The following is a 26,587-nucleotide window of genomic DNA, read 5'->3' on the forward strand; positions in this document are numbered from 1 at the left end:
ATACCAAGGTTCGGGTGGGTTTCCGGTCTCTATAGTATCAGATAGGGGCAGACACTTCGACAATGAGGTGATTAAACTTCTATGTGCCACACTAGACATTGAACAAAAGCTGCATTATAGCTACCGCCCTGAAGCATCAGGACTAGTAGAGCAAATGAATGGTACTCTGAAATCAAGAATGGCAAAGATGTGGGCAGCTACCAATATGAAATGGCCAGATGCATTGCCCTTAGTGCTGATGTCAATGAGGAACACCCCTGATAGGAAAACAGGACTATCACCCCATGAAATCCTCAGGGGCAGAGCTATGAGATTGCTAGCAGTACCTGCGAATGCTCTAGTGAATAACACAGATGATATGGTGTTGGACTACTGCAACTGTTTGGCTAACGTGATTCGCTCTTTCTCTCACCAGTTAGAGGGTAACACATTGCCACCGATTGGAGATCCAGGTCACACCCTACAGGCCGGTGACTGGGTGGTTGTCAAGAAGCACGTGAGAAAGTCTTGTTTGGAGCCACATTGGAAATGGCCGTATCAAGTAATCTCGACAACAACCACTGCTGTGAAATGTGCAGGCGTTCCAAATTGGATACATGCCAGTCACACAAAGAAGGTAACGTGTCCAACTGACGAGGAACTTGAAGTTTCCGGCACAACAGTTCCAGGAAGAGAAGTCTTAGGGCCAGAAAGTAGCCAAGAAGGAACTGAGGCTGCAGGAGAGCCCACTGAGAACAGCCTCGTCCCTCGAACAGTGAATGAGTTCGAGAGAGGTGACAGAGTGCCTAACTCAGTAGAGGCGGCAGGAGAACTAAGTCAAGGAGAGGTTCTCCCAGAAGTAGACGGATACGGGTTAGAACTTGAACCCGTTACAGATCAAGAAGGAGAAGAAGGGGAAATAATAGAAAGAGATCAGAGTGTACCGACATCCCCTGAGCCAGTTGCAGGTTCATCAAGTGAAAACACCATATCACAAGAGGAGGGTGCTGTCCAGCGTCCTGAAAAGACATATCGGAAAAAGACGCATAAGGGTGATAACTGGCCAGAGAAACCACTTTTAAGCATAAGAAGCATACCAGATGAAACAATAACAGAGGAAACTGATACATCCCAAGTGGAAGGTCTAAGTGAGGGAGAACTGCAAGGTGAACGCAGTTTGAAGAGAAAGAGTCGCAAACAGAAGATATACAGGTCCTGAATGGGCGTATTCTACAACATCTGAATGGCAACAAGAATTCCTAGCATTCTGTTTTGATCGAGAAGTACCAGGTCAATACTACGGTACCTGAATTAACTCAAAGGAAAGACTTTGTTAAAAATCAAAATTGAAAACTAAGAAATAAATAAACCGGATGTGACATTAGAACCTGATTTGACTTTGAGAAACCTGATTATGACAAGCTGCTAACCTGATTTTACAAAGGGGGTCCCGGAGCGAGTGAAAACGCTGTAAATACACGCAGAGAGAGAGAAAAAAAAAAAAAGTTCTATATCATCCTTGAGTTTATTGTTATTCTGCTATTTGATTCTATACAGACATGGCTCATAATAGAGGTAGTAACAAGGGAAGTAAGGTGTGTGGTTGGTTAAGCCTTATAATAGGTATTGTGTGTGCAATAATAATTGAGGGAGTGATTGTGGGAATGCCGTGGTTGGAGAAAAAGACTATTAACGCTACTTCAAAACCTGAAACTACAACACTAACACCATGGGAGAGGTTTGAGCAAGATGCAAGTCACTTGCAGGAGGGAACTAATTCAAAGGGGGAACTTTCTACTAATGTCTTCTATCGCTTGGTGAATGAGCATGTGGAGACCATGGATGCGAAAGACTGTTATGTGTATACCAGGATTCCTTCATCTGTGCAAGAAGGGGTTACTTACCATAGCCTTCCTTTAACTTACAGGATTAGCTGTAGTTTGCTACTAACCAGATTCTATAATCAAGAGCATGTGCAATACTTTGACTCAAATCTGGATGTTGTGTTTTCCTTTGTGCCTGTGATTGAATTCTTGAACAAGCTAGCTAAGGAACATGACATAAAAATAGTTAGAGGATTCTTTGATCCAACGCTTACATTTGGAACTGCTTATGCACATCGCAACAATCTGACCTGCTTACTGTCACCTGCAGAGAAAATCTTTTTAGATCACACTGATGATAGACGCAAAGCATTAAAAGAAAGATTAGAAAAAGGATTAGAAAAGCGCACATATGCAAATGATTATGCTTACACCGGAATCAAAACGCAAGGCAAACTAGCTATAGATGCATTACATGTAGGAAGGCTTTGTATATATAGGCCGAAATCTGAGCAGGACAATTTTTTTGTGGGAACGAGTGAATGTAGACATGTGTTTTTGTTTTAAGAGTAAATGGACATTTATGTTGAGTGGACAGGATCCAGCGATCTCTGGGATTTATTACATCTGTGGACTTAATGCTTATTACCGTCTCCCTTAGGGATGGTATGGGACATGTTATTTGTGAATAGTTTTCCCAAAGATTTACCAGATTGATGACTTAAAGCAAATACCTAAAACGTCTGAATTACAACATGCTAGACAAAAACGAGAATCAGTGGTTGCTGTCATTGGTGATATATTTGGAGCTATAATCCCTTCAGTAGGGGTTCTCTTGAATTCTATGAAGATTCAAAAGTTGTCTACTATTGTGGATAACATGCTGACAAATTTTACAGGGGCTATACTCCTGATGGATACTGAACTTGCTGCAGAAAGAACTATGACTCTTCAAAATCGGCTTGCTTTAGACATTCTTTTAGCAAAGAGTGGAGGGGTCTGCAAGATGCTCAACGAGCGCCATTGCTGCTCATTCATTCCAGACAATAGTAAAAAGATTAGAGGTATGCTTACTAACCTAACTGGAGATAGTGCAGATTTGAAGGAACCCGGAGTTTGGGAGAAATTTGGAAAGGGAATTGCCAGAGTAGGGAGCTGGTTTACCAACGTTTAGAATGGGGTTCTTGCAAAAATACTAATGGGTCTATTAATTGTTCTGGCCTGTCTATTAGGATTATGGGGGGCATGCAAAATTAATGATAAAATTAAGAAAGATTTGACTAAAAGAACCAGGAGAAATGAAGAAAGTGAAAGAGAGAAAATGTTCAATGAAATCTGGGAAAGTTCACATAAGGGACAAGATGTTGAAATGCGCATTATGCGTAAAGTGAAAAATTTAAATGAAAGATTAAAAGGAAAGGTTTGTGTGATGACGAGCGTCATCAGAGGAGGGACTGAGAGAGCATAGCTTACTTAACCCATATTGAAAGGAAATGCTTATATCAATATGTAATGATGCTGCATAGAAAACAATAATAATAGCGGTTTTGCTTAAACGCGCACCTGAATTGTGATCACAGTAAATGGCCACCAATGTATTACGCAAACTAATAATGATGAATAAAATGTTTATGTTATGTTTAATTAAGTTTAACATTCATAATCTTTATAGGCCTTAAGTTAGCGTGAGCTGCAAGATTTAGCTGCCCAGCTCTCATATTAAATGCATTTTTCTATTTTTCCAGTGTGCTGACTCGCAAAGGGCCGTGACCCTGCAAATGTTCTTTTTCTTCAACTTGGAAGACGAATGTATCTATGTTAATTCCGTTCCCAAGTGCATATTCGGTGCCTTGGTTTAAAAAGTATGAGCAAATTGAAACAACTGTAGATTAATGAAATGTACAAGGTCACTTAGACCGATGGACAATGAATCTGCTGACCCAAAGAGTGAAGTAACGCCGGATGTGCCACCTCCGAAGACGTCAATTATGAAGACCAATCAAAGAACCATGAATTAATGTGGAGTGATAATTGGGATTACCAAATGCTAAATTTGATAGGTTCAAGATAGTGGGGTATAGTAAGTGTCCAATAGAATTTTGGGGGAATGTACTACGAAAAAGGGATAAAACCCATGTCACAGAAGGGTCATTAGAATTAGGTAGGGAATGCTACTGATTTTATCCAGAAACTCTGTCACTCTTTTTGGTGACTTTGAGACTTATTAAAACCATCCTCACCCATAGACGGCCCATTTACACTTTTCCTCCTTAAGAGGGGAGTGCCCCTTATGCCTTTAGTTGAACTTTGACTGATGGCGTTTTGACTGATGTCCTGAAGACGAAGACTGAACCTGTGCGCTGACCTAATCTTTGGAGGGTAATTATGACAATGCAATTTGTAATTTGTCTGTTTGCTTTTCCTTTCTAGGTACTAACTGCTTAATTTTGACAGAGACCATAGCTAGATGTTTTCCAAATTGGTGTTCTAAATTGTTTTGCATGAAGCCCAACATGCCAATGCTAATTAGTGGTTAGGGCAGGTGATCACTAAATTGACGCAAATAGACAAACGACTGACATTATGCTATGTTGAACTGGCGCGTATTTGACACTTTGCTGTATTCAGATCTATGTTCGCGGCGTGTTATATTCTGATGTTTATGATTCTTGCTTTACTGAAATCTTACCAAAGTTGCCATATCGTAACTATGCTATTGTGTTTCTTGGCTTTGAGATTGACGCACTTAGTTTTAGATTGTAACTAATAGGGAATAAACTTCATAAAATTATATCAAAGGTGTGGTTATTCATGGCTGAAAGGTCATGGTTGCGTCGTCAATTTGATTAATGTCTTTGACCAAAGTGAAATGTATTGTGGTGATAAATATTGATGACATTATTGATATATTGATCAGCTATCTCGTCCTACGGTCTCTCTCAACTGGGTCAAAAGATTCATTGGCCTAAAACGAGTCCTAATGTGTAATAAATTAACATAAAAGGACGCGTTAACAACAGCAAAGACATAAGAAATAGAGCATGACGAAACAACACAAGAGTCAAAAATATAAAGAAAGGGAGCTGAAGAATCCAACATTTTAAGATACGTCAGAATTGTATTTGCTCAATTTCATATGTTAAAGAAAGAGAGGAAGTGGGCTTCGAGAAAAAAAAAACAGGAGACAGCAAATAGAGATATCTGAGACAAATTATCATTATTCCCCAGAAAGATGATTCATGAGAGAAGCAATGCAATAAAACCCGGTGATATTTCATGGAGACAATATAAAGTTTCTACAAATATCATTACCAAGCCTACCCTCACAAGAAAAAAGTACTTTACCCGCTAATTAATGTCCTAAAAAAGAAAGAAACTAATAAAATACAGGTGGGCCTTCCCCTGTGAGGTTCCATTCCAACTGGGCGATACCAGATATTGCATCATTAAGATCCACAAGGACTCTGAAGTGACATGGATGGAACCAACAGACACCCGGAGCGAGTAAGAATCTTAATTCAGAAGTAAACTGCAAAAGAGGAAATGCTCCATAAGTACTTTATACAGAAAGTCCTCAGCTAGCTTAAGGGTGTCACACGGAACACATGTGAACTATTTGCAGGTCTGTCTCGCACGCTAACACAAGAAGTTCTGCAAGCCGGACAGAGCTGGGCCTAGCTGATACATGGTGAGAACTGCACTCCACAGAACATGATTACACACACACTACTACTAATGTACAGGCCTCGGGGCAAATCAAGGACAAGGTAGTGCACCCAAACATCGATTCTATGACACTATCGGTGTGATATAGCCACAATGAGAGACACAGTAAATAGAGCTGAGACAAGAGATACCATAAAAGAATATCTGCAATTTAACAAAACCCCAGGCACAACCAGGGTCATGCTGTGGCACCTTTCTCAAACCAGTAATGAGGGTGTAAAATATAGAAATGCCAAAAGTAGCTAAATGAAATAGGGATCCGACTAAGACCAAGTTCTAAGGAGAACTACATGAAGCAGATGAAGCCCATAAAAATACAGGAAATCATACAGACACTTGCCCGCAATAAGAGGCCAACTCAGCACTCTGCTGGTCAGAGAAAACTCTGCAAGCAATGAAGCACAGAATATATGAAACAGAGAACAAGCCTCATGCACTTCCTGCCTCTGCATTAAAAAGCAAGACACGCTATACACACTTATCTGAAAGGCCAACAAGGTACTGTAACATACAGGGAGACTCAAACGAACAGCAGCAATACCTGGGGAGGGTGTAACTTTCTAGGGTCTGCAGGGAACAGAGGGAAGTACTTTCAGTCCCACAGACCCACTGAAATTCCAGCAACCATTGCATTTTTAAAAATCATTTAAAGTCCAGAGGGCTAAGGTTTTTTAGGAGAATTCTATAAAGTTTGCTTCTCAGATAGCCCCAAGACAAGAGAAGGTTTTCTAATCTACAGCAAACTCAGGCAGTGCCACTCTGTCAACGGAAGAGGCTAAGTGAATAATGTCCCCAAAACCGGCAAAGGGCCAACTGGAGTGCTGAGCTGAGTGCACTTTTAAACCTGGACAATAAGATTTATGTGAGGATCCCAGCCACTAGACTGAGCAAGGCTTTTCTGGTGTTGACCTAAGAAGACTAAGCCAGATTCTTCAATAACCATCAAACCTTTGATAATATCTGGAGGACAGCTCACATTGTCGAAAAGTCTACTAGAAAGAAACTTCACTTTGCCTTAATAGCACTAGGTAGCATATAATGATATCTTAGAGGATGCCTGGTAGACTCCCTGGCAATAAAAATCCAAGAATCAGTCTTCAGAATTATGATAAGGTAGGCTAGGACACCAGATGAGGTTAGCTATATATTCCTGCAGACGTTGGGAGGAGGCAGTGGAGAACTTCACACTTGGTGGATTTGCCTAAAAGTACAGGATACTGGAAGACAATACTGGGAACCATAAAAGGTAAAGTGGTGCATCCTGGGCCAACAAACCCCAAAATAGCAATATTAGAACTGCACGCGGGAGTGTGGGATCGATCCCAAACTGAAGAATGGAAACAAAGAAAAAACCCCATCGATAGAATAATGACTTGGGAAAGTCTGGGAAACAAGGGCAACGGAGAAACTGTCTCACCAACTTACAGAAGACAAAGATGACTTTTGAAAAGTTTGGTATCCAGCAGCGAGCTATCGGAACGTGGAGTACAGAGACATTAAGAGCTCTTCACTTGTTTGACTAACCATCATCAAATCACCATAACACTCATCCCTGTAGTATCCAGAATGTTAGTTAAAGGCAGAAAAAACCAAGGTGGAAACCCCAAGGGGAGGAGGTTGCGGGAGAGGGAGGGAGAGAGGGAAGGATAAGGTATGGTTATAAGATTTAATTGGCTGTTTTATTGATACTGAGGGAGGTACGACGGTCATGACAAAAGCGTACAAGAGTATGCATAAAGGTGACGTATAGCAAAGAGACATGTTGAATTGGAAGCAATTGTTTTATGGACACAAGAATACCAATAAAAACAACTTGGAGAAAATATAGGTTTAACATTCGGGTGGGGATTTGATCTAGGGATAAAGCTAGGTTCAAGTAAGGGTCACAAAAAGGATCAGTCATACATTTTGGGTCTGGTTTAGGGCTGAGGGTTAGAGTTAGTGTCAGGGTTAAATTTAGTGTCAAGGTTAGGGTTTTGTTTTGTGCTGTATTTGAGCTCTTCCCCAACGGAACTTTTATCGTTCTGGTATTATACATAACGATTTCTTCATAAGTCAAAATATTGCAAGGACAATGTTACTCACCGTGTAAGCATCTGTTTGTGGCATATATTGTTGTAGATTCACATGCTCTGCATACTCCTGCCATCTAGTGTTCGGCTCTGACATATGCAACTTGTTTTTCTTCAAAGAAGTGCTTTGAGTCATGAGGTATAGAGACTCCTCTTATTACTGGTAATGTCTAAGGGCATCGGCTCCATTGTTGAACAGCTGTTCCGCACGGACGGTGAGGATTGGAATGATGCATAAATAAGTTGAAGAAGATGACCATGTGGGGGCCAGGAGAAGGGGGGGCCCGATCACCGCTGCATGAATACACTGAGATAACCACACATAATACACCAAGAAAGAGCACATAGGGAGACCGTTGCTCAATCAGATCAAATCATGGGCTAAATGAAAAAGTTGCGATAGAGATATCGGTCACCAGAAAATAACACAGGGTTATGTAATCACAATAACAGATATGATAGTCAACAAGTCAAAAACCTGCATATTCTATGAAAACAAATATCCCGGATGCATACTACATCACATGTTACTGCACAACAATCCACCAGTACACGGTTGTTGGAAAGTGGGGTAGATGGCTCCACCTAAAATATAAGATTGCAGAAACACCAGCAATTTTTGGTGCAGTTGTTTATTGATGAATGTAAATCCTACAATTCGGATCTAGACCTAGTTTGTTATTTTCCTATTATGTTATCATATAACGGCTGTCATTCTGATGTTTTACTACTTGTGTTCATTGTTGAATGCTTGTGCTGAAAACAATAAAATAGATGTTTAAAAAAAAAAAATAAAAAAAATAAGATGATGACCATGTAAGGAAGAATTAAGAAAGAAAGAAAGGCATCTGAAGCAATGTGAGACTTCCGGGGAGGAGGGTGGGCAGCACTACCTACCATGAACAGATGCTTACAGGGTAAGTAACATTTTCCATTTGTGGCATGTGTAGCTGTAGAAAGACATGCTCTGCATAGACTGCAAAGCAATTCTCCCATAAACAGTGGCTAGCCGGAGGATGCTGCAAATGACTGGAAATGTATATGTAATACAGACTGACCAATGTTAGCTTGTTGGCCTGCTAGTAGTGCTGAGTGAATCTGTGTGGAGTGGCCCAATTAGCTGCTTTACGTATGTCAGCTATTGGAATGTTCTGAGGAAAGCCATGGAGGTCCTCTTTTTGTGGGTAGAGTAGGGCCTAGGAGTGGCAGGCAATTGCCTCTTGGCTTTAACATAACAAGCCTAAATGCATTTGACCAGCCATCTGGCTTTGCCAGCTTTGGCAAGAACATGGCCTTTGTGTGATTTTGTGAATGAGACAAAGAGCTGCTGAGTTTTGTAATAGATTTTTGTCCTATCAATGTAATACATGAGGGCCTTCTTGACATCTGATGTGTGAAGGCCCTGCTCTACCAGGGTGTCTGGGTGTGGGAAGAACATCATGAGTTCAGTGGTTTGGTTAATGTAAAAAGAAGATACCATTTTATGCAGAAATGTTTGATGTGTCCTAAGGAAAACCTTATCATTGTGCATCCGGAAGAATGGTTCCTGAAGGGTAAAAGTTTGGACCTCACTTACATGCCTGAAAGAGGTTATGGCCACTAGGAAACCCGTTTCAGGAGAAACTACAGGTGGCATGAATAAAGTGGTTCAAAAGGTGGACCCATGAGTTGTGTAGGAACAAAGTTGAGGTTCCAGACAGTGACTGGGTACCGCGAGTGGAATGAGCCATTTAAGTCCTTCCATGAAGGCCTTGATGTCAGGGACACTGAACAGTGAAGTGTGCTCCATAACCTGAAGGTAAACTGCAAGTAAAGATCGCTAGACATGTAGGTGAAGCCTGAGATCTGCAGATGAAACCGGTTGCAGACTATGGGCCAGATTTACCAACTAGTCAAGCAGTGCAGCATCAAAAAAGGCTGTCTGTATGACAGGGATGGAGCAGGAGAGTGCAATAGCTACAGAGATATGGCTCCCTCCTCCCATCTCCCTAGTGGTAGTGCTAAATTTAGATGACGTGCACCAGCCACACACCTTTGTCCCATAGTGCAAGGGTGTGTGCATGAGTCTAGCACAGGTTTTGTACTGGAAGGCTATCTTTCCAGTACAAAATACTATGCATAGACAAACTTTAAAACTTTTCCCACGTTGTATACGTACTGCACAGTGCATCATGCATGCAAAGTCGGAAAAGAAAGGAAAAATGAAATAATTTCGCCTTTTAATGTCTGCTTTTAAAAGGTGCTAACTTTTGGCGCTAAACCCCATCTATTCTTTGTAGAAAGGCTTTTGCTTCAAAAGGCCTGGGGTGGGAACATGGGAGAGTCCATGTGATGTCCTCTTGGCGCTAACCAATGCAAATCAGTGCTTCATGCTGCTTTGTGTTACTTTTAGGGTACTTCCCTGTGCAAAACGAGCTTTGCACTGGAAAGTAAATTAGTAAAAAAAAAAAAAAACAACAAAAAAAAAAAAACAACAAAAAAAAAAAAACAACAAAAAAAAAAAAACATTTTGTGCTGGTTCACGTCACATTTGTGATGCTAATCCATGCCTGAAGGAGGCATGGATGTTCTGGGGAAAGAGTACGTTTGCAGGGATGGATGTTTGATGGGGTTGCAATGAGTTGTAAGCAATAACCCTGCCCGATGATGTGAAGAACCAGTGGAGGTAATTTCTACTGGCTGCGAGAGCAACCCCTTCAGTCTTCTCCCAACAGGTGTAGTGTGATTGGGGGAAGGGACAGCGAGTCACTGTTTGACGGGGTTGCTCCTTTATTTTCATCACCCTTTCCTTTGCCCCTGGAGCTGTTACCCCTGTAACTTTGCCTGGAATAACCCAGTGTAGGGGTCTGTTGTTGCTCTTGTCTGTGGTTTGTGGGGAGGGAAGTGACCTTGGAACCCCCTCTGTACTGGGACCTTTGAAAGGAACCACAGGGAGAAGGCATTTTATACATCCCCAATAGTCTTGGCAGCAACCATGGCATGCCAAATGGTGGTGTTTGAGATAATCTTCCCGTCCGAGACAAGCTCACAGTTGCATTTCTTGTACTGGTCCGGAATCTGTTGGAGGAGCTCCTCCATCTCATCCTTGTGTGCCCAATCACACCTGGAGAGCAGTCCAATGGAGTTACTGATGTGCCAGCGAGTCTCTGATTCGACGGTGACCCGATTACTGGCCGATCTTCCAGCTCTCCTTTCTGGTAGAGGAGCATCCCCAGTGCCCTGGGCTTTAGTCACACTTGCACACCATATGGACCACTATGGAGTCCAGTGGGAGTTGGTCCTGGATGTATGGTAAGTCTGAAGAGGAGGGTTTATACTTTTGTCTACGTTGGGGTAACTACCCTGGCCTTACCGGGCTCTTTGAATGTATCAATAGCGGGTCTGAACATATCCTATAGCACAGGACGGAACTGTAGGGAGCCCTGGGTAGTGGACATCATCTCCACAAGGAAGTCCTCATCCTCCTTTACCTTGAGCATCTACAGTTTATGAAAGCTTCATGGTAGGAGAAGTATCATCTGAGGGATGGTTTAGTGGGGGCAGAGGTCAGGGTCGATGTCAATCATCCCACAGGTCATCCCAAGACTTAGGATCGAATGAGGTCTCCTAGATCCAATGGGTAGGTGGGACTTCCCCCACTGAAAGATGTATGTGGGGAAACCTCTGGTGAATCATGTGGAGGAGGTCCCTGTGGATGAGATAAAATAGGAAGAGGAGGAGGGGGAGAGGATGGAGGAGGAAGAGGATGGGAACTCGGAGGAAGAGGGCTAGTGCCCTTGTTCTGGTGCCTCTTGGTCTTGGCTGGTGGTGCAGGCTCCAAGGCAAGACCTCCTCGAAAGTCAGCTTCCTTTTATAAGGAACAGAGTCCTAAACCTTTGGAGGGAGTTGAGTGGCAATCCGGCCGGTCTGCAGGTGAATGAGGATCTGCTTCTGCTGGGGGTTGAGCTTCGCCTGTAAACGTTGGTCCTCTGCCCCAGCAGAAGGTGGTAGGGCTCTGGGTGCTTCAGCAACAAAGGTGCTTTGTGGCATACTGGTGCAGAGAAAGTTTTTGAGGCATCCTTTGAGGGCGCTTTCAGTCAAAGCATTAAAGAGGATGCTGGTGTAGAAGATGTTCTTGGTGCCAGAGGATGGATCTTGTGCTGCTGGCATTGATGGTGGGTGACAAGTTGGAGCTGAGGCCTGTTGTCACTGCCGACCAAGGCCTTCAGGTAGTGGTGGATGGAAGCCTGATGCTTAGCTTCTGAACTTGGTGCCTGACCCACTCAAGCGCTGTGCTTGGCCTGAATTTGATGATTTTGGGGTGTGTGTGTGTGTGTGTGTGTGTGGAGGGGGTGGAGCGAGGGAAGTCATACTCATGGTCGAGGTCGTCCGTGGTTGCATCTCCTGAGGCTCCTCCGAATTGGAATCCAAATGGGAGTTTAGCTCGGGCCTGAAGTGTAGGGCCTGCTCGCCAGAGGGCCAGAGCCCTGCTTCCTCGCGGAGGTTGGGGATATCATCTCCTTGCCTCTGTATCACGGTCTGTCATGCGAGCAGTTGATCGCATTGATTCCACAAGGTCTTTCTGGAGCAGAAGGCAAGTCAAACAGAGTAAGTGGCCTTGTCATGCTCTGGAGACAGGCAAAAGTTGCAGACTGGACGGGGTTCTGTCCAGAGGTACTTCGATTGGCACTCTGGACAGTACTGGAAAGCAGTCCTTTCCATCACCATGTCTGCATCCTCATTGAAGGAAGATGAAGGAGAAGGCCCGAGAGGGGTGGCAAATCGAACCTGGTCCCTGAGCCAGACGCAGGTCATGACCTAACTGAAAATACTGCAAAGAGCAATTGTTTTCAACAACAGGAATGTAAAGTCCTAAAGCGTCCCACGAAGAACACTGAGAGGCATCAACCAGGAACTCACTGGAAAAAGGTCCGAACCTGATGGAAGAAATAAACCACAATCTAACAATGTGGCCAATGCCCATGTACATTACCAGTAATAGGAGGAGTTGCTATACCTTGTGCCTCAAAGACTTCTTGGAAGAAAAACAAGTTGCACACTTCCAAGCCCAAAACGAGATAGCAGGAGTATGCAGAGCATGTGTATCTACAGCTACATATGCCACAATTAATGCATTTTCTTCCAAACAAGTTCTTCTTAAGTCCTTCTTTTCAGGTGCAGAGTTCCCCATTAGCACTTCGATTCCCAAAAGCCAAGTCAGCCAAACAAGAAAGCCAGCACTCTCCAACTTCTAAACCAAACTCTTAAACAGTTGGCCAGCAACAGCAGTGGGAGACAATTGAGTCGAACAAAGCCAGAAAAAAGGCCAGGCACAGAGAACCTGAGTAACGCCAAACAAAACATGACAAGGGCGAGACACAGAGATGCCTCAATTAGACCTGCTACCGAATAGATACAGAGTCAAGTAGGATGCAAATTCAAAGGACAGACAAACATAGGTTAGAAAGGCATCAGACTCAACATAAAGAATCTGACTCAAAATAAAGAGCCATGCCTCCGAAACAGATTTTCGAGCAAAGATTTTCACATCCAGAACCACTCTCTTTTGTAACTCACAACCAGCTTAGGAACAGAACCAGAGAACCTGGGTTTAAGCCATTGACCACTGCCTTGACCCCAGAAAATGCAGTACACAAACAGGCCTTGGTCTATAACCATTAGCCTGCGTGGGATGAAGAGCCATTACAAAGTGCAGATAGGACCGGTTCGAGCAAGGACCCCCAAACAAGACCTCATTGTCTGATACAGAATCAGCATGAAGGGAACCAGAAAAGGACATTAGACCAAGTTCAATGTAAGCATCTGTGCATAAGCAAGCCCAAAAAAAAAAAAAAGGGGGTCTAGAAAATTTATTTCGTCACTTCTAACTAGATACAGAAGCCGAAATCAGAATACATTTCTTGCTAAAATCCTGAACTAAAGATATATTGAAAAAGATAAAGCATGACACCACAGATGCTAGGGACAGAGGAGGCATCCAGATCAGGAAGCAGCACTTGGGCAAGCAGTAATCCAGAGTCAGTCAAGCTGAGCACAAATACTGGCAGCTAACACAGTGCAGTGCAAAACCTCAAAGTAGCAAGAGGCCATATCCTGACCATCAAAACTGAATCGAGAGGGATGTGTTTCATAAGCTTTAAGTAAATTTAATTCACATATCAACACACAGAGAGAGAAAGAGCGAGAGAGAGAGAGAAAGTCAAATAAAAAAGCCCTTCAAAGCACGCTAGAGATATCTCTTCAGTGGTGAGAATAAAATATAACTACAGGAGGTGCACGCCACTTGGAAGACCCGCGTCCCCTATAGAGCTCGTGCGTTACAAATACAAACTCATCTTAAGCACCAACTGCTTTGCCTAGAATGGCTTCCGGTTCAGACCTGGCCACGAGAAGCATTTTCCTGAATATGCACAGAATTAGGTTTATGTTCTATAGTTCACATTTCTGCTTAAAACCAAACATTGGAAACATTTTGGACACTGACCTTTTACACGCTTCCCACTGGAGACATCCGCAGAGAAGGCTTTAAAAAACTATGGAAACAAGAAAGAAAACAAATGTTTACACTCAACTTACGATTTTCTTTAACACACAAAGCTATGTCAGCTGTGGCGGGACAGACTTCTAGTCTGCCAGAGGTAGGTGGTCTATCATGGTTAAAAGTTGCCGCCTATGTGATGTTGTGCTGTTGGGGGCACGTTCTGTTTTCTCATCTCAAACCTTAATTAATCATTAGGTCAGGCCCTACCTCAAGAGGCCTCCAACTCACAGTCCACAAAAATAAAAAGAGAATTGCGGTAATGATGGAGAAGAGCCACAAAGCACTAACTTTCCCACAATGCTCCTTAATTTTCTTTGTCTCCCCAGGATCCCAGGATTCTTCCAAGGTTCGCTATAGTAAAACTTCAGTTGGGCCTAGGGCAGGAGGATGTAGGCTACTGGGCACAACTACCTGTTTGTTGTAGGCCTGAAAGCCACCATGGCCAGGCGAAGCTTTTGTATGTTAGGAAGCGGTGTACGAAGGTTCATGTGACTAATGCCAAACTTGGTGCACTCCTTCATATTGTCTACAGACACCTTTTTCTCTCGCAGTTGTTGACATAGCAGCATAACCACCGAGACTAATCCCTGTCAGAGATGCACAAGGGCAGCTAAGGCATTCTGACAAGCTAATCCTATGCGGCACATTTGGTAGCCTAGAGCAGCAAACTGGATTGCTAAGGTTCAGAAAAGAAAGGCCGCAGTCTTAACGTGAGCTGTGGCTGAGCTCCCACAAAGACAAAACAGTCTGACTAATAGGTCCTTACGATGTCCTTTTTTAGATGCAGTTTCCTACACTCTTGTTTGCATATTTACCTTTGAAAAACGACACAACTGGCATAAACCTACCAACATGATGCTGGCATTGCAATGTGTGCATATGCAGCAGCACTTTCAAGGCTGTGTCTTGGCGCGCATGTGAGGTAAGGAAAGTGCAAAACAGGCAAAGTATATTACTTTACTACATGGATTATTTTAGATACTGCAGTATGGCCCACGGAGAACAAAATGATGGGACTGCCTGTTCTTGAAGGTTGTAGTAAAACAATGGTTTGCCTCTACTGAGGGTAGTATGAACCAAGACACATTTGGAAAATGAAAATTTAGAACGTTGTTTTCAGGTACTCTCTTTTGGAGCAGTATAAATAACATGCAATTTACTTGTCATACCTCAACGTATCTACTAAGGAAACCCGTCCAAGTGACAGTGAGGGCTGTTTTTAGGTCCTGCATAGCATAACGCACAAGCTGTCTGTGAAAGTTTATTGTGTGCTTACCGAAAACCTGCAGTGGGTTGACAGCCTGCCCGTTGCTTACCATCGGTTGGCTTTATTGTCACTCATTTGCTTGCTTCGTGATCAATGGCTTTCTTGTTCTATCTTCTGTTTGTCCCTCCAGTGGATGTCAGCCTCTTTACTAAAGGCCCCTGCCATAGTCCTGCCCCAAAACTCTGTGTTGCTCTGTCCCTTATGTGCTTCTCCTTGTCCTGTGTTGCCCACTCCCTTGTGTGCTTCTTCCCGGTGTTGCTCTCTCCCTCATGTGCTAAATGGTTGCAAACCCCACAATGTTGTAACTTGGGGTGGTCTCTCCCTCAAACGCTTCCAGATCTAAACAGGAGTGACATTAAGAACAGTAAATATATACTGACCTATATTTACTTACCCTAATGATACAGTGGTATTGGATATAGTGGAGTATTGAAGTACAACTCCCATCCACCACTGCCCCGTCCCGATATTCTCATGCGGTAAAAACCTTCATCACTATCCCCTTGGGGAATCATTATATGTCAGCCTCCATCTCAACTTCTCACAATATTTTCATACACAACTGCCTTTATATCTACAAACTGTCTTATCATAAGCGATGCCTCCATTATTACTCCTTCCTGAGATCCTATCATGCATGGAGGTCTCTTCCTCCACTTCAGTTATCTTTTCAGACATTGTTGATTGATTTTAAGACCAGGGATGGCTGCTGACAAATTAAAGTGGTGGGGCAAATATTCCGTTCCACTGACAAGCACTGACGAAAACCAGCAGTGCTCTTAGACTCAATGCCAAATCTCTCAATTGTGGTCCACTTTATACAGTGTATATAATGGTTCATGATTGAGAGCCCTGGAGTGCCCGTCAGCCAGTGAAAATAAAGTTTTAAGAAAAAATAAAGAGCGTACTTACCCTCTGCCTCTGCGTTCCTTTCTGCCTCTGCAGTCCCTGACCCTGGATGCAGGCTCTCAGAGTCAACTTCCCTAACCAATCCAGATGCTGCTCTCATGCTGTTAATAGTATTACTCAGCAGGAGAGAAGCACAAGGATTAGTTTGAGCGGGCTGGCTCAATGCTCCTTTAGGCACTGGGGGCTTGTGTCAACCCTGCACCCAGCTGTCGAACACAGCTCGGGTCGGATTGGTTTAAAGTGTGCATGTCAGGCTGTCCGTCGCAAGACAGCTGGACAAACTGACATGCGTATTTTATACTGAAGTACCTACCACTCCTCCCTGATAATGCCAATCACCAGCAGTGGCCCTGCCCTCAGATTGTGCTCAGCTGCAGCATAAAAAATAAAATGACTCATTTATTTCATGTTTGATGCACTCCCAGCAAAGGGGGGGGCGACACTCCTCAGTCCTACTTGAGGTATTGTCACTGTTTAAGACTCAGTCTCAGAAATATAATTGCACCACCTCCTTACAGCACACTCCAAAGGAACCTGTCAGATTATATATTACTTTTACGCTTTATTCACAAATCACAACTATCATTTACTCACAATGGACCTCTGGCTGCAACTCTAAAAATGTTACCATACTTACTTGCTCTCTCCTAATGCCCACTTCAGAACTTGCCACTCCTGTTTTCCCCCCTGCTCAGGAATATCTTCAACCCTGAATTCACTCTGTCATGTGCCTGCCCTTGTTCCACACCTGCCATGCCTTTCTATGATCTCACTGGGCCTCACGCCAACCTTATCTGCTTCCTCATACTCCTGCCAACACAACATCCTTTTGCTGCTTCTCGCTCTGCACGCCTCAACAAACACTGCACCCCTTCTTCTAACAGTTGCTTTCTCTGTGACCCCCTCACCGCCCACGTTGAATCTTGTTCTCTTTCAGCTTCCACAGCACCCACAACCATCTAGTGCCCAATTCTCAAACCCGCCTCCACTCTCCCATCTCCGCCTTCAATCTGATGAGAAATACAACATCTGAACTTCCTCACTTGCTCTCGCGCCCCCCTACTCGTCATGCCAACTCTCTGTACACAGCTCTCCCTCTGCCATCCCTCCAAGCATTTCCTCAGCGTGAACCTTACCTTCAGGGTTGGATATGCAGTCACATCGAAATTGGTACATCCTCGTGAGTACATAGCACAGTCCAGCACGGCCAGGTAAATAGCCGGCCTCCAGTCTGAAACAAAACGTAGAAACAGATGAACAAATCCAGGATGAGGCTAACCAGGGTTGGGTGTTTGACAAGTAATTTCCACCTCCCGGTACAGTAGAGTGTAACTGGGTTGAGGTGTACCTTCCTCATACTTCACCCGGGGCCACCTTCCTACACTGAAGATCTTGCTGTGGCTGCTGCGTCTGGCCATGGGGTGTTCACAAGGAGAGAGAATGGAAGGTGTAGGAGCATAGAAAGTGAGGTCAGGGATATTGGGTTATCATATGGCGGCACTGGGAAGTCTAACTGCCACGGTATAGAGTTAATGGCGACAGAATGATAAAATGTCACATCGCAGCTGGATTGTGGGGGTGTTCTGGGCTTGACAAAGGGAAATCGGGGATTCTGCATTCTTTGCTGCTGTGCATGGAGTGGGTTACTCAAGTAGGGAAGAGGCACTGGTTGTGGGAGCTGGGAATAATGGTATTAGAGCTAGGGTGACCAGACATCCCGGATTTCCCCGGACAGTCCTGGTTCATAGAGGACTATCCCGGTGTGCCGACAGTTCACTTAATTTTATGTAAATGTCCCAGTTTTTGGGACAAATGTCAGATCATTAAATAAATGTCCTGTTTTTTGGGGTAAAGATCAGATAATCTAGGGAAGCATATGTTAAAGGTATGCTCTCCTTTAACAGCCGCCTACAAAGTATGAAATTATTAAAGTAATTTATCTGTTACTGTCAGGCAACACAGTCCCCTGTCTGCTCCCAGCAGAGAGAAGGAGGGGGCGGGTTGGGATTGTAGTGGGAGTCAATTTTGTAGTCCTTCTTTTATGTCTGAACTGCGTCAATCATGAGAGAATAAAGGCAAGGGAAAACCTATCACATTCAAAGGCGAACATTAAAAATATATTGTTTCGGACATAGCTGTGGAAAGAACTGTCCTTCAAAAATGAAAGTTATTATGCAGCACTGTGACTGAGGAGCAGTAAGGGCCAGAGAAGGGGAGGGTGGGTTCTTAAACACCGAGTGCTGCGGACGCAGAATGCCAAGAAGCACCTGGAAGTGCGAGCGTCAAGGTGCTGCTGTGAACACAGCTCAAAACTTTGGGTGGAACTGGTATTGGTTTTTTTTTACTACTCAGAAAATGATTTGCTCAGCGGTTCATAGCTAGGGGTCCGTAACAGTTTAGAGAAGTAAAGAATACAGAAAGGTAAAGAATATTAGCAGATTAATGTGTTATACATACAAAAAAAGGCAAAATATAAAATTGAACATTTTAAAACGCTTTGTAAATGTGAAAATGTTTGAATTAAGCTGCTATCCTTTGATTTGTGGGAGCAAGCAAACAGAATCTAAAATAGAAAATTGGTGGTCAAAATGAAATACTGAAGTCCAGTATATCGAGCTACAAACTTCCTTCAAAATAAAAAAAGTAGTTTTTTGTGTTTTTGTTTATGTACTAAATGCAATTTCATTATTTGTTTGATGTATATATGTGTCTCTGATTAGCTTCTTTACCAAGTGGAATATTACAGTTTGTGCCTGTTCCCTACACAATGAGGTGCACCTCTGTTCCTCCTGGCTGGCAAGCAGACATACAATACATCTAAATTGAGCATTTATTTACATATCATACCAATGTGAGCAGTAGTACGGGAAACAAGGATGAGAAGCAGAGGGACCAGGCATAATGGTGAGCCGAAGAAAAAGGAAATCCCAGAGAGAGGGGCAGACGTCTGGAAGAAGGAAGATGCCCACTCACCTCCCTCCCCTACTACTACCAAGCTGTCTTCTCAGCAACCACCCAAGTCTGTAGTGCTTAGACGTTCAAACCACAATTGAAATAGTGGAAGAGCCAAAAGTCATATCGGGGACTTAAAGTGGAGAGTCACTTTTTTAAAATTCCAAAGTATCAATTGTACTAGCAAACACTGGTGATCACTGTGGTCCCATCCCCCCTGCTCAGGTCAAATAACTGTTACACCAAGGGAGTCCAACGTTGATTTAGGAAGTCCTACTCCAGGACACATTTTCTGAATAAGCAATACCTAAACCAAAGCACCTTTTTTCAGATTTGTTGCATGCACTTATATTTCATGGGATATCCTGAAAATGTGGCATTTTTTCAGCCTTCATGGTCCAAGATTAGAAATCCCTACATTAAATCCTCAAGTCAGGCAGTAGTAAGAGAAGTAACTTCTGGCTATTCGCCTTGAAAAAAATATGACACACTAAAGTATAAAAAAAAGTGATGGGTGGAATGCTTGAATTAATCTCAGCCACTAGTAAGTATTCGGGTCGCATCACAGTCCATCATTATTTTGCAAACCATAGCAACTCAGTTTGGACCGAGCTATATGCAAATCAGTCTTGACAATGATCCGCTGGGAACAATTCTACATGTGTAGAGAGTGTTCTATGACTGCCACATTTAAAATTGTTTCTCGCTTGTATCAAACAGAGAGAAAAAAACACAAAATCACCCTAGATAAAACAGCATCACACACAGCATACCTTCAGAGGACAGGATGAGAATGATAGATCTGGAAAGGTATGGGTATGGGGTGTAGGATGTGGAATATCTGAAGAAGGACAAAATCTCAGAAGGTTGGACAATGATGTAACTGCGGAAGAACATGAATATTGTAATTGTATTTATATAGAGCTTGCTACCCCTGACAAGGCGTCAAAGCACTTTTCGGCAAGTAGCACGCTACTCCAGAACCCAAGAGGAATTAGTGGTGCATTAGGATAGGGGAATATGAGTACAGTATTAGAATTATTAGGAGTTAATTTGAGCAGAGGATATGTGAGTTTGTTAGTTGGATTGGCTAGAGTAATGGAAGGATGGAGGAGGGAAGAATCCCAAAGTGTTAATTGGGAGTTTATAGTGATAGGATGAAGCTTGGGATGAGTGAAATAGAGATGGAGGAGGGATGAGTGAAATAGAGATGGAGGAGGGAAGAGTCTGTGGAAACGGTTAGGGAGACCATAGTAGCAGGAGTTGTTTTGGATGAGTCAAAGGTGAAATAAATGAGGGAGAATTTAGTAGGGTTGTTTGGGAGATCATGGAAGTAAACTGAGGTTTGGGGTGAGCTAGATGTGGCAGAGAAGGATAAAGCTTAGACAGGATTATTTTGGAGATGAAAGTATTAGAATGGGTTTGGGATGAGTCAGATTAGGGATGGAGGATAGATTGATAAAGACAAATTGGTGGGGGAGACAATTTATATTATTTTTATTTATTATTTTATATAATTAATTTTTATTTTAGTTATTTTTTTAATTATTTATAATTTGAATTGTATTTATAGTTTTTATTTGATTTATTTTTATTTAAATTTTCTCTAGTACAGTAGGAATAGATATGTAAATACATAGTAAGGGAATATATGTGCAAGGAATATAATGATGGGTATAATATGAAGAAAAGTAGTACAGTATAAACAGACTTTCAGGATTTGTAATATTTGAAGTTAATTAATAAGTGTACTTTTCTAATATTCATTTATCTTTCCTCAATTATTGAATAGCGGACTGCTTATGATAACAAAACATTTTACCATTGTGATATAAAAAAAAGTAGGGATTCATAAGTATCTAATAACTTATCTAAGAGCTGTGCAGTGACCTATGAACATGTTAAGCACAGAATAATATACACATATATGTATATATATATATATATATACACACATATACATACACATATGCGCACACACACACATATATATATATATATATATATATTCATTCATGAGTAAATCTACATTTGTTAAACAGGCTTAAAGAGTGTGTGTGTAATTTATTATTATGAAATAGTATTGATACATATTTCTTAAAGAACTATATATATCTAGAATAGAATATACACATAATCAGACTATAAATACACCAACGCCACAAGGCATTGGGAACCAGACCATTGTGCCCTGAGTGAACACAAGGACATGACCACAAACGCTGCATGAAAATGGGTACCAAACCAGTGTGCCCTGAGCGAATACAAGGAGATGACCACAAACGGCACAAGGCATGGTAAACCAGACCAGTGTGCACTGACTGACAAGGGCATGACCTCAAATTCCGCATGGCACTGAGAACCAGACAAGTATGTGCTTAGTGAGAACACAAAGACACTGCCACAAGCGCCGCATGGCACTGGGCAGCACATCAGTGTGCACAGTCTGTGAACACAAGGATATGGCCACAAAACAACACATGGCATTGGAAAGCAGACCAGTGTGCACAGATTGTGAACACAAGGACACGAACATAAAAGCCACGTGGTAGTGGTAACCAGACCAGTGTGCATTGACTGTGAACACAAAGACACTGCCACAAATGCTGCATGGCATTGGGAACAGACCAGTGTGCATTGACTGTGAACACAAGGACATGAACACAAACGCCGCATGGCATTGGGAACCAAAGCAGTGGGCACAGAACAAACACAAGGACACTGCCATGAACGTTGCATGGCATTGGGAACCAGACCAGTGTGCATTGAGTAAGAACACAAGGACATGACCACAATCACATGGGATTGGGAACCAGACCATTGTGCACTGACTGTGAACACAAGGGCATAACCACAAACGCTGCCTGGCACTGGGAACCAGACCAGTGTGCAGCACTGAGTAAGAATAGAAGGACATGACCAGAAACACCACATGGCTTTGGAAACCAGACCAGTGTGCACTGAGTGAGAACACAAGCATATAACTACAAACACTACATGGCATTGGGAACCAGACCAGTGTGCAGCACTGAGTGAGAATACAAGGACATAACCAAAAACACCACATGGGATTGGAAACCAGACCGCTGTGCACTGACTGTGAACACAAGGACATAACCAGAAATGCTGCATGTCACTGGGAACCAGACCAGTGTGCAGCACGGAGTAAGAATAGAAGGACATGACCACAAACACCACATGGGATTGGGAACCAGACCAGTGTGCACTGAGTGAGAACACAAGCATATAACTACAAACACTGCATGGCATTGGGAACCAGACCAGTGTGCAGCACTGAGTGAGAATACAAGGACATGACCACAAACAGTGCACACTGGTCTGGTTTCCAAAGCCATGTGGTATTTGTGAACTCAAGGACATGGCCAAAAACGAAGAATTGCATCGTCATAGGTATGGTTTGGGAAGTTTCTAAAATGGGGGTGGATAAGAGTGATATGGCGCTCCTGCCTCTATAAATTTAATAACACTAATATTATAGTGCACGGTGCCAAATACTGGGGTTGCACCCTCCAATCTCCCCTAAAGAGGTAACCCAAAGTTACCTATACTAAAATACACGGTATTAGCACACATGCAATAATATATATAAATTCAATAGTGATGAGTAAGTTCACATGCTGATTATTTGCATATAATTATCCACATCCCAAAAGAAACAACAAATTACAGTTTGACCAAATTAGCATGCTCCAAAAAAGATTTCATCAAACCATTATATACAATATAGTTCATAAAATTATTATCACTTAATCCAGTTCTAGAATAAGTAATCCAATTCACAAATTCTTCACAACATTTTTTTCATTTCATTGTCCTGCTGTCACAATTGCATTAATTAGATCCCAAAAATTCATTGAATTCACGTGGACAGACATTAGGTTGGGGCGCACCAAAAAATTATACTCTAGGTAGAGATGAGGCTCGAAAGATTAGGATCATTTTAGATTATACTGAGAAATCGAAGAGATTACTTAGGAGTATGAAAAAATATTGGTCGATACTGACTCAGGATGATACACTCAAGAAGTACATTGGCAACAGACCTGAGGTTGCATATAGAAGGGGTAATACCCTTAATAATATATTGAGTCCAAGTTACCCTATGGAGAGAGTGAATTTGGATTGGCTAGGGAAGCGTAATTTAGGTTTTTTCAAATGTGGTTCGTGTACAGTATGCAAATGGGCATGGCAGCCTAAGACGGAATTTGTGGACTACTATGGTAACCCAGTGTCTATCAAATCACATATTGATTGCAATACGAAATTTGTGATATATATGATCATTTGTAATTGTGATAAGATTTATATAGGTAGCACGATTCGTCCATTAAAGGTTAGAATTTCCGAACACTGGAGGGCAATTAACTCAGAAGATGAACGTTACCCCATAGCCTCACATATTAAGATTTGTCAAGCACAAACTAAATACAAAAAGTTTACATTTTTTGGTTTTGACCATTGTGCAGTTAATCCACGTGGTGGGAATAGGGAATTAGCCTTGAGGAGAAAGGAGTCTTATTGGATTTTGAAGTTCAGAGCTGTAGAGCAGGGTTTAAATACCGATCATGAAATGGAGTACTTCTTGGGAGATAATTAAGTAGTAATTGTATAAAATTATATATTAGGTAAGGTAGGGCTATACCCTACTACATAATAATTTAATGCTTAATAATTATTTAGGTTCAATTCTATTTATTGGCACATTATAATATGATTAATGTGATACTGATTATAGGGGGTTACCTATTCAATATAGTGATAATGACACTATGAAATCGGGGGTCCATAGGGAGTTAAAATTTTATTAATACATATTACTACTATAGTTAGTTTTAGGATGTTTCCAATATACCACTTGATAATTCAGATGATAGCTCATAATTTTGGGAGCTACAGTGAGCCGCGATATTTATTTGTACAAATATTGATGATTCGCTGATACGGGAGTCTTTCATTTATTTCTATCATTTGGAATACATGGACGCTTCTGAGTTGTTGTCCGTTTTCTATTTCTACATCTTAATGTTGTATTTAACGCGGGCAGCTGAGGCGCCGCGCTGCTAGATACTGCAAGCCGTCGGAGCGGCGTACTCGCGCGACGAAGAGCATATCAATAATATATAAAATAGAGGTAAGCAGTTTGTTAGAACCCAACCTTAGATCTCTTGTGATATTTCAATGAGTGAATATTAGAAGCATATACTTTAAATTATGCTCTCTCTTACCAAAGGATCGTGGATTATTGGACAAATGACAAGGGACAAATCATCAATTTCAATAGTGGAATAATTAGCGAAAGGTACGACTATGGCATGAACTAATTATTAAATAGTATGAGGTTAAGGGTCACGTTATAATAGCACTAAATGACTTGCTTGATCACAGGGTTTGCTTTAGTCACAGATAATAGTAGGGTCACCTATTTTTATGATAAATATTAAGAACACACAACTTGGGGGTGATGAAATTTAATTGGTAATAATTGGGTTCTCACAGTACACCCATTTAGATGCAAATATAAATAATTTATTATGACTAAGTATATTACTCGATTACACACATAATATTGTTGTAGGAGGTCCTGAGAAATCCGTGGGCACTCCCAGGATGAAACACGTGTTGGCAGCAGGGACAGCGTGACGATAGGATGGATATTCACACATGAACCATATTGTATTGGATTATACCTAATTTGAAATTTGAAGAACTTTTGGGATTTAAATTGATGCAACTGTGACAGCGGGACAATGGAATGGAATATTTCTTTATTTGGATTATATACATTTTTGGAATTCAATGAATTTTTGGGATCTAATTAATGCAATTGTGACAGCAGGACAATGAAATGAACATTTTTTTGTGAAGAATTTGTGAATTGGATTACTTATTCTAGAACTGGATTAAGTGATAATTTTATGAACTATATTGTATATAATGGTTTGATGAAATCTTTTTTGGAGCATGCTAATTTGGTCAAACTGTAATTTGTTGTTTCTTTTGGGATGTGGATAATTATATGCAAATAATCAGCATGTGAACTTACTCATCACTATTGAATTTATATATATTATTGCATGTGTGCTAATGGTTTGGGAAGTTGTATGTCTACAGGGAAATAGTATATTGGTAATTTCTCAACCTGTACCTCTTAAGACTATTTCCCATTACTCTGCGGAGAAACCATTTCCCATCTCTTCCCTCTTAAAATGGACCCTTTCCCTTTCCTCTGCTTCGAAATTGGTACATCCTGGAGTGTAAGTATAACCGTCCCCATCCTTCTTCGAATGTAACTGTTCCTACCCCTGTGAAGATGCATCCTTGCTCATGCTATCTTACTGCATTTAGACCATTACCCTATCTGTCGCTATGCAGATGGACAATTTCACATCCCTCTGAAGATACAATCATTCACCACTGTCCTTCTGTAGACAGGCCATTTCCTAGCTCTTTGACGATATACCAGTTGCTATCTCTCTGAGCATGTACCAGTTGCCATCCTGAAGTTTATACAAATAGGCACCCGAAAATACTTGGCACACAAAGTTACCATCTCAGAAGGAAACATATCAGTAAAAGTAAAATTATCTTTACCTCTAAAAATGCCAGATGCAAGAAAACATCTACCCAGAAGAGTTCTTTCTCAGGCAATGCCCCTAAAATAAGGAACTCTAGCCCCACAAATATGTGCCTCACCACTTCATACAAAGTATTGAAGACAAACGTAAAGAACCTTTAATAGCCAGCTGCTACTTCAAAGACCCACCAGCACATATGAATGAAAATTCAGTATTACTCCGAGAAATCCAGCCTGAAAATGAAGCAACTGAAAATTCTTGATTCTTATTCACAATTACTTTCTTTGAGTCCTTATTACCTAGAGGTGAGGAGTGGGAGCCAAGTGATATTTGTTTCGGCTCCGGGTTACGTAATAATTTAGGGAACATGATGAAATAAGGGAAATAAGTTAAGGGTCTGCACACCAATTTTAATCACCAGAAACAGGAGATATATAATTAATATGCCAATACTCAGCCTTAATCCTTTAAGGGTATTTGAAGTCTGATAAGATATAATTCATGAGAAACGCTTTAAGTGTATTATCATTATAACGTTAATATCTGGACTCAGTTTTTGTGCCTTGGAAAACTCAATTAATTTTGTGAAACACGTAGGCCAGAATCAAAACTGTTTTAGTTCTTTAAAAAAAGAAAAAAAAAAAGGTGAACTGTGAAAATAAATCTATTCTGGTCGAAGTTCAAATAAAAACTAAAACAACTAAGTAAGCTTCGAAAACGTA

At 41.7% G+C, this 26,587-nt stretch overlaps 1 protein-coding gene across 1 annotated transcript in view; it reads right to left on the bottom strand.

The window, feature by feature from the left end:
- Positions 1–26,587, bottom strand: part of QSOX1 (quiescin sulfhydryl oxidase 1) — a 353,508-nt gene that overhangs the window by 192,263 nt on the left and 134,658 nt on the right. The window contains exons 2-3 of the mRNA XM_069232081.1: positions 17,454–17,548; positions 14,085–14,133 (exon numbers count right to left, since the gene is read on the bottom strand). Coding sequence (XP_069088182.1) covers positions 14,085–14,133; positions 17,454–17,548 — 144 coding nt within the window. The remainder of the gene's footprint in view (positions 1–14,084; positions 14,134–17,453; positions 17,549–26,587) is intronic.

This window comes from Pleurodeles waltl, chromosome 4_2 (genome assembly GCF_031143425.1).
Source record: "Pleurodeles waltl isolate 20211129_DDA chromosome 4_2, aPleWal1.hap1.20221129, whole genome shotgun sequence".
Classification (NCBI taxonomy): Eukaryota; Metazoa; Chordata; class Amphibia; order Caudata; family Salamandridae; genus Pleurodeles; species Pleurodeles waltl.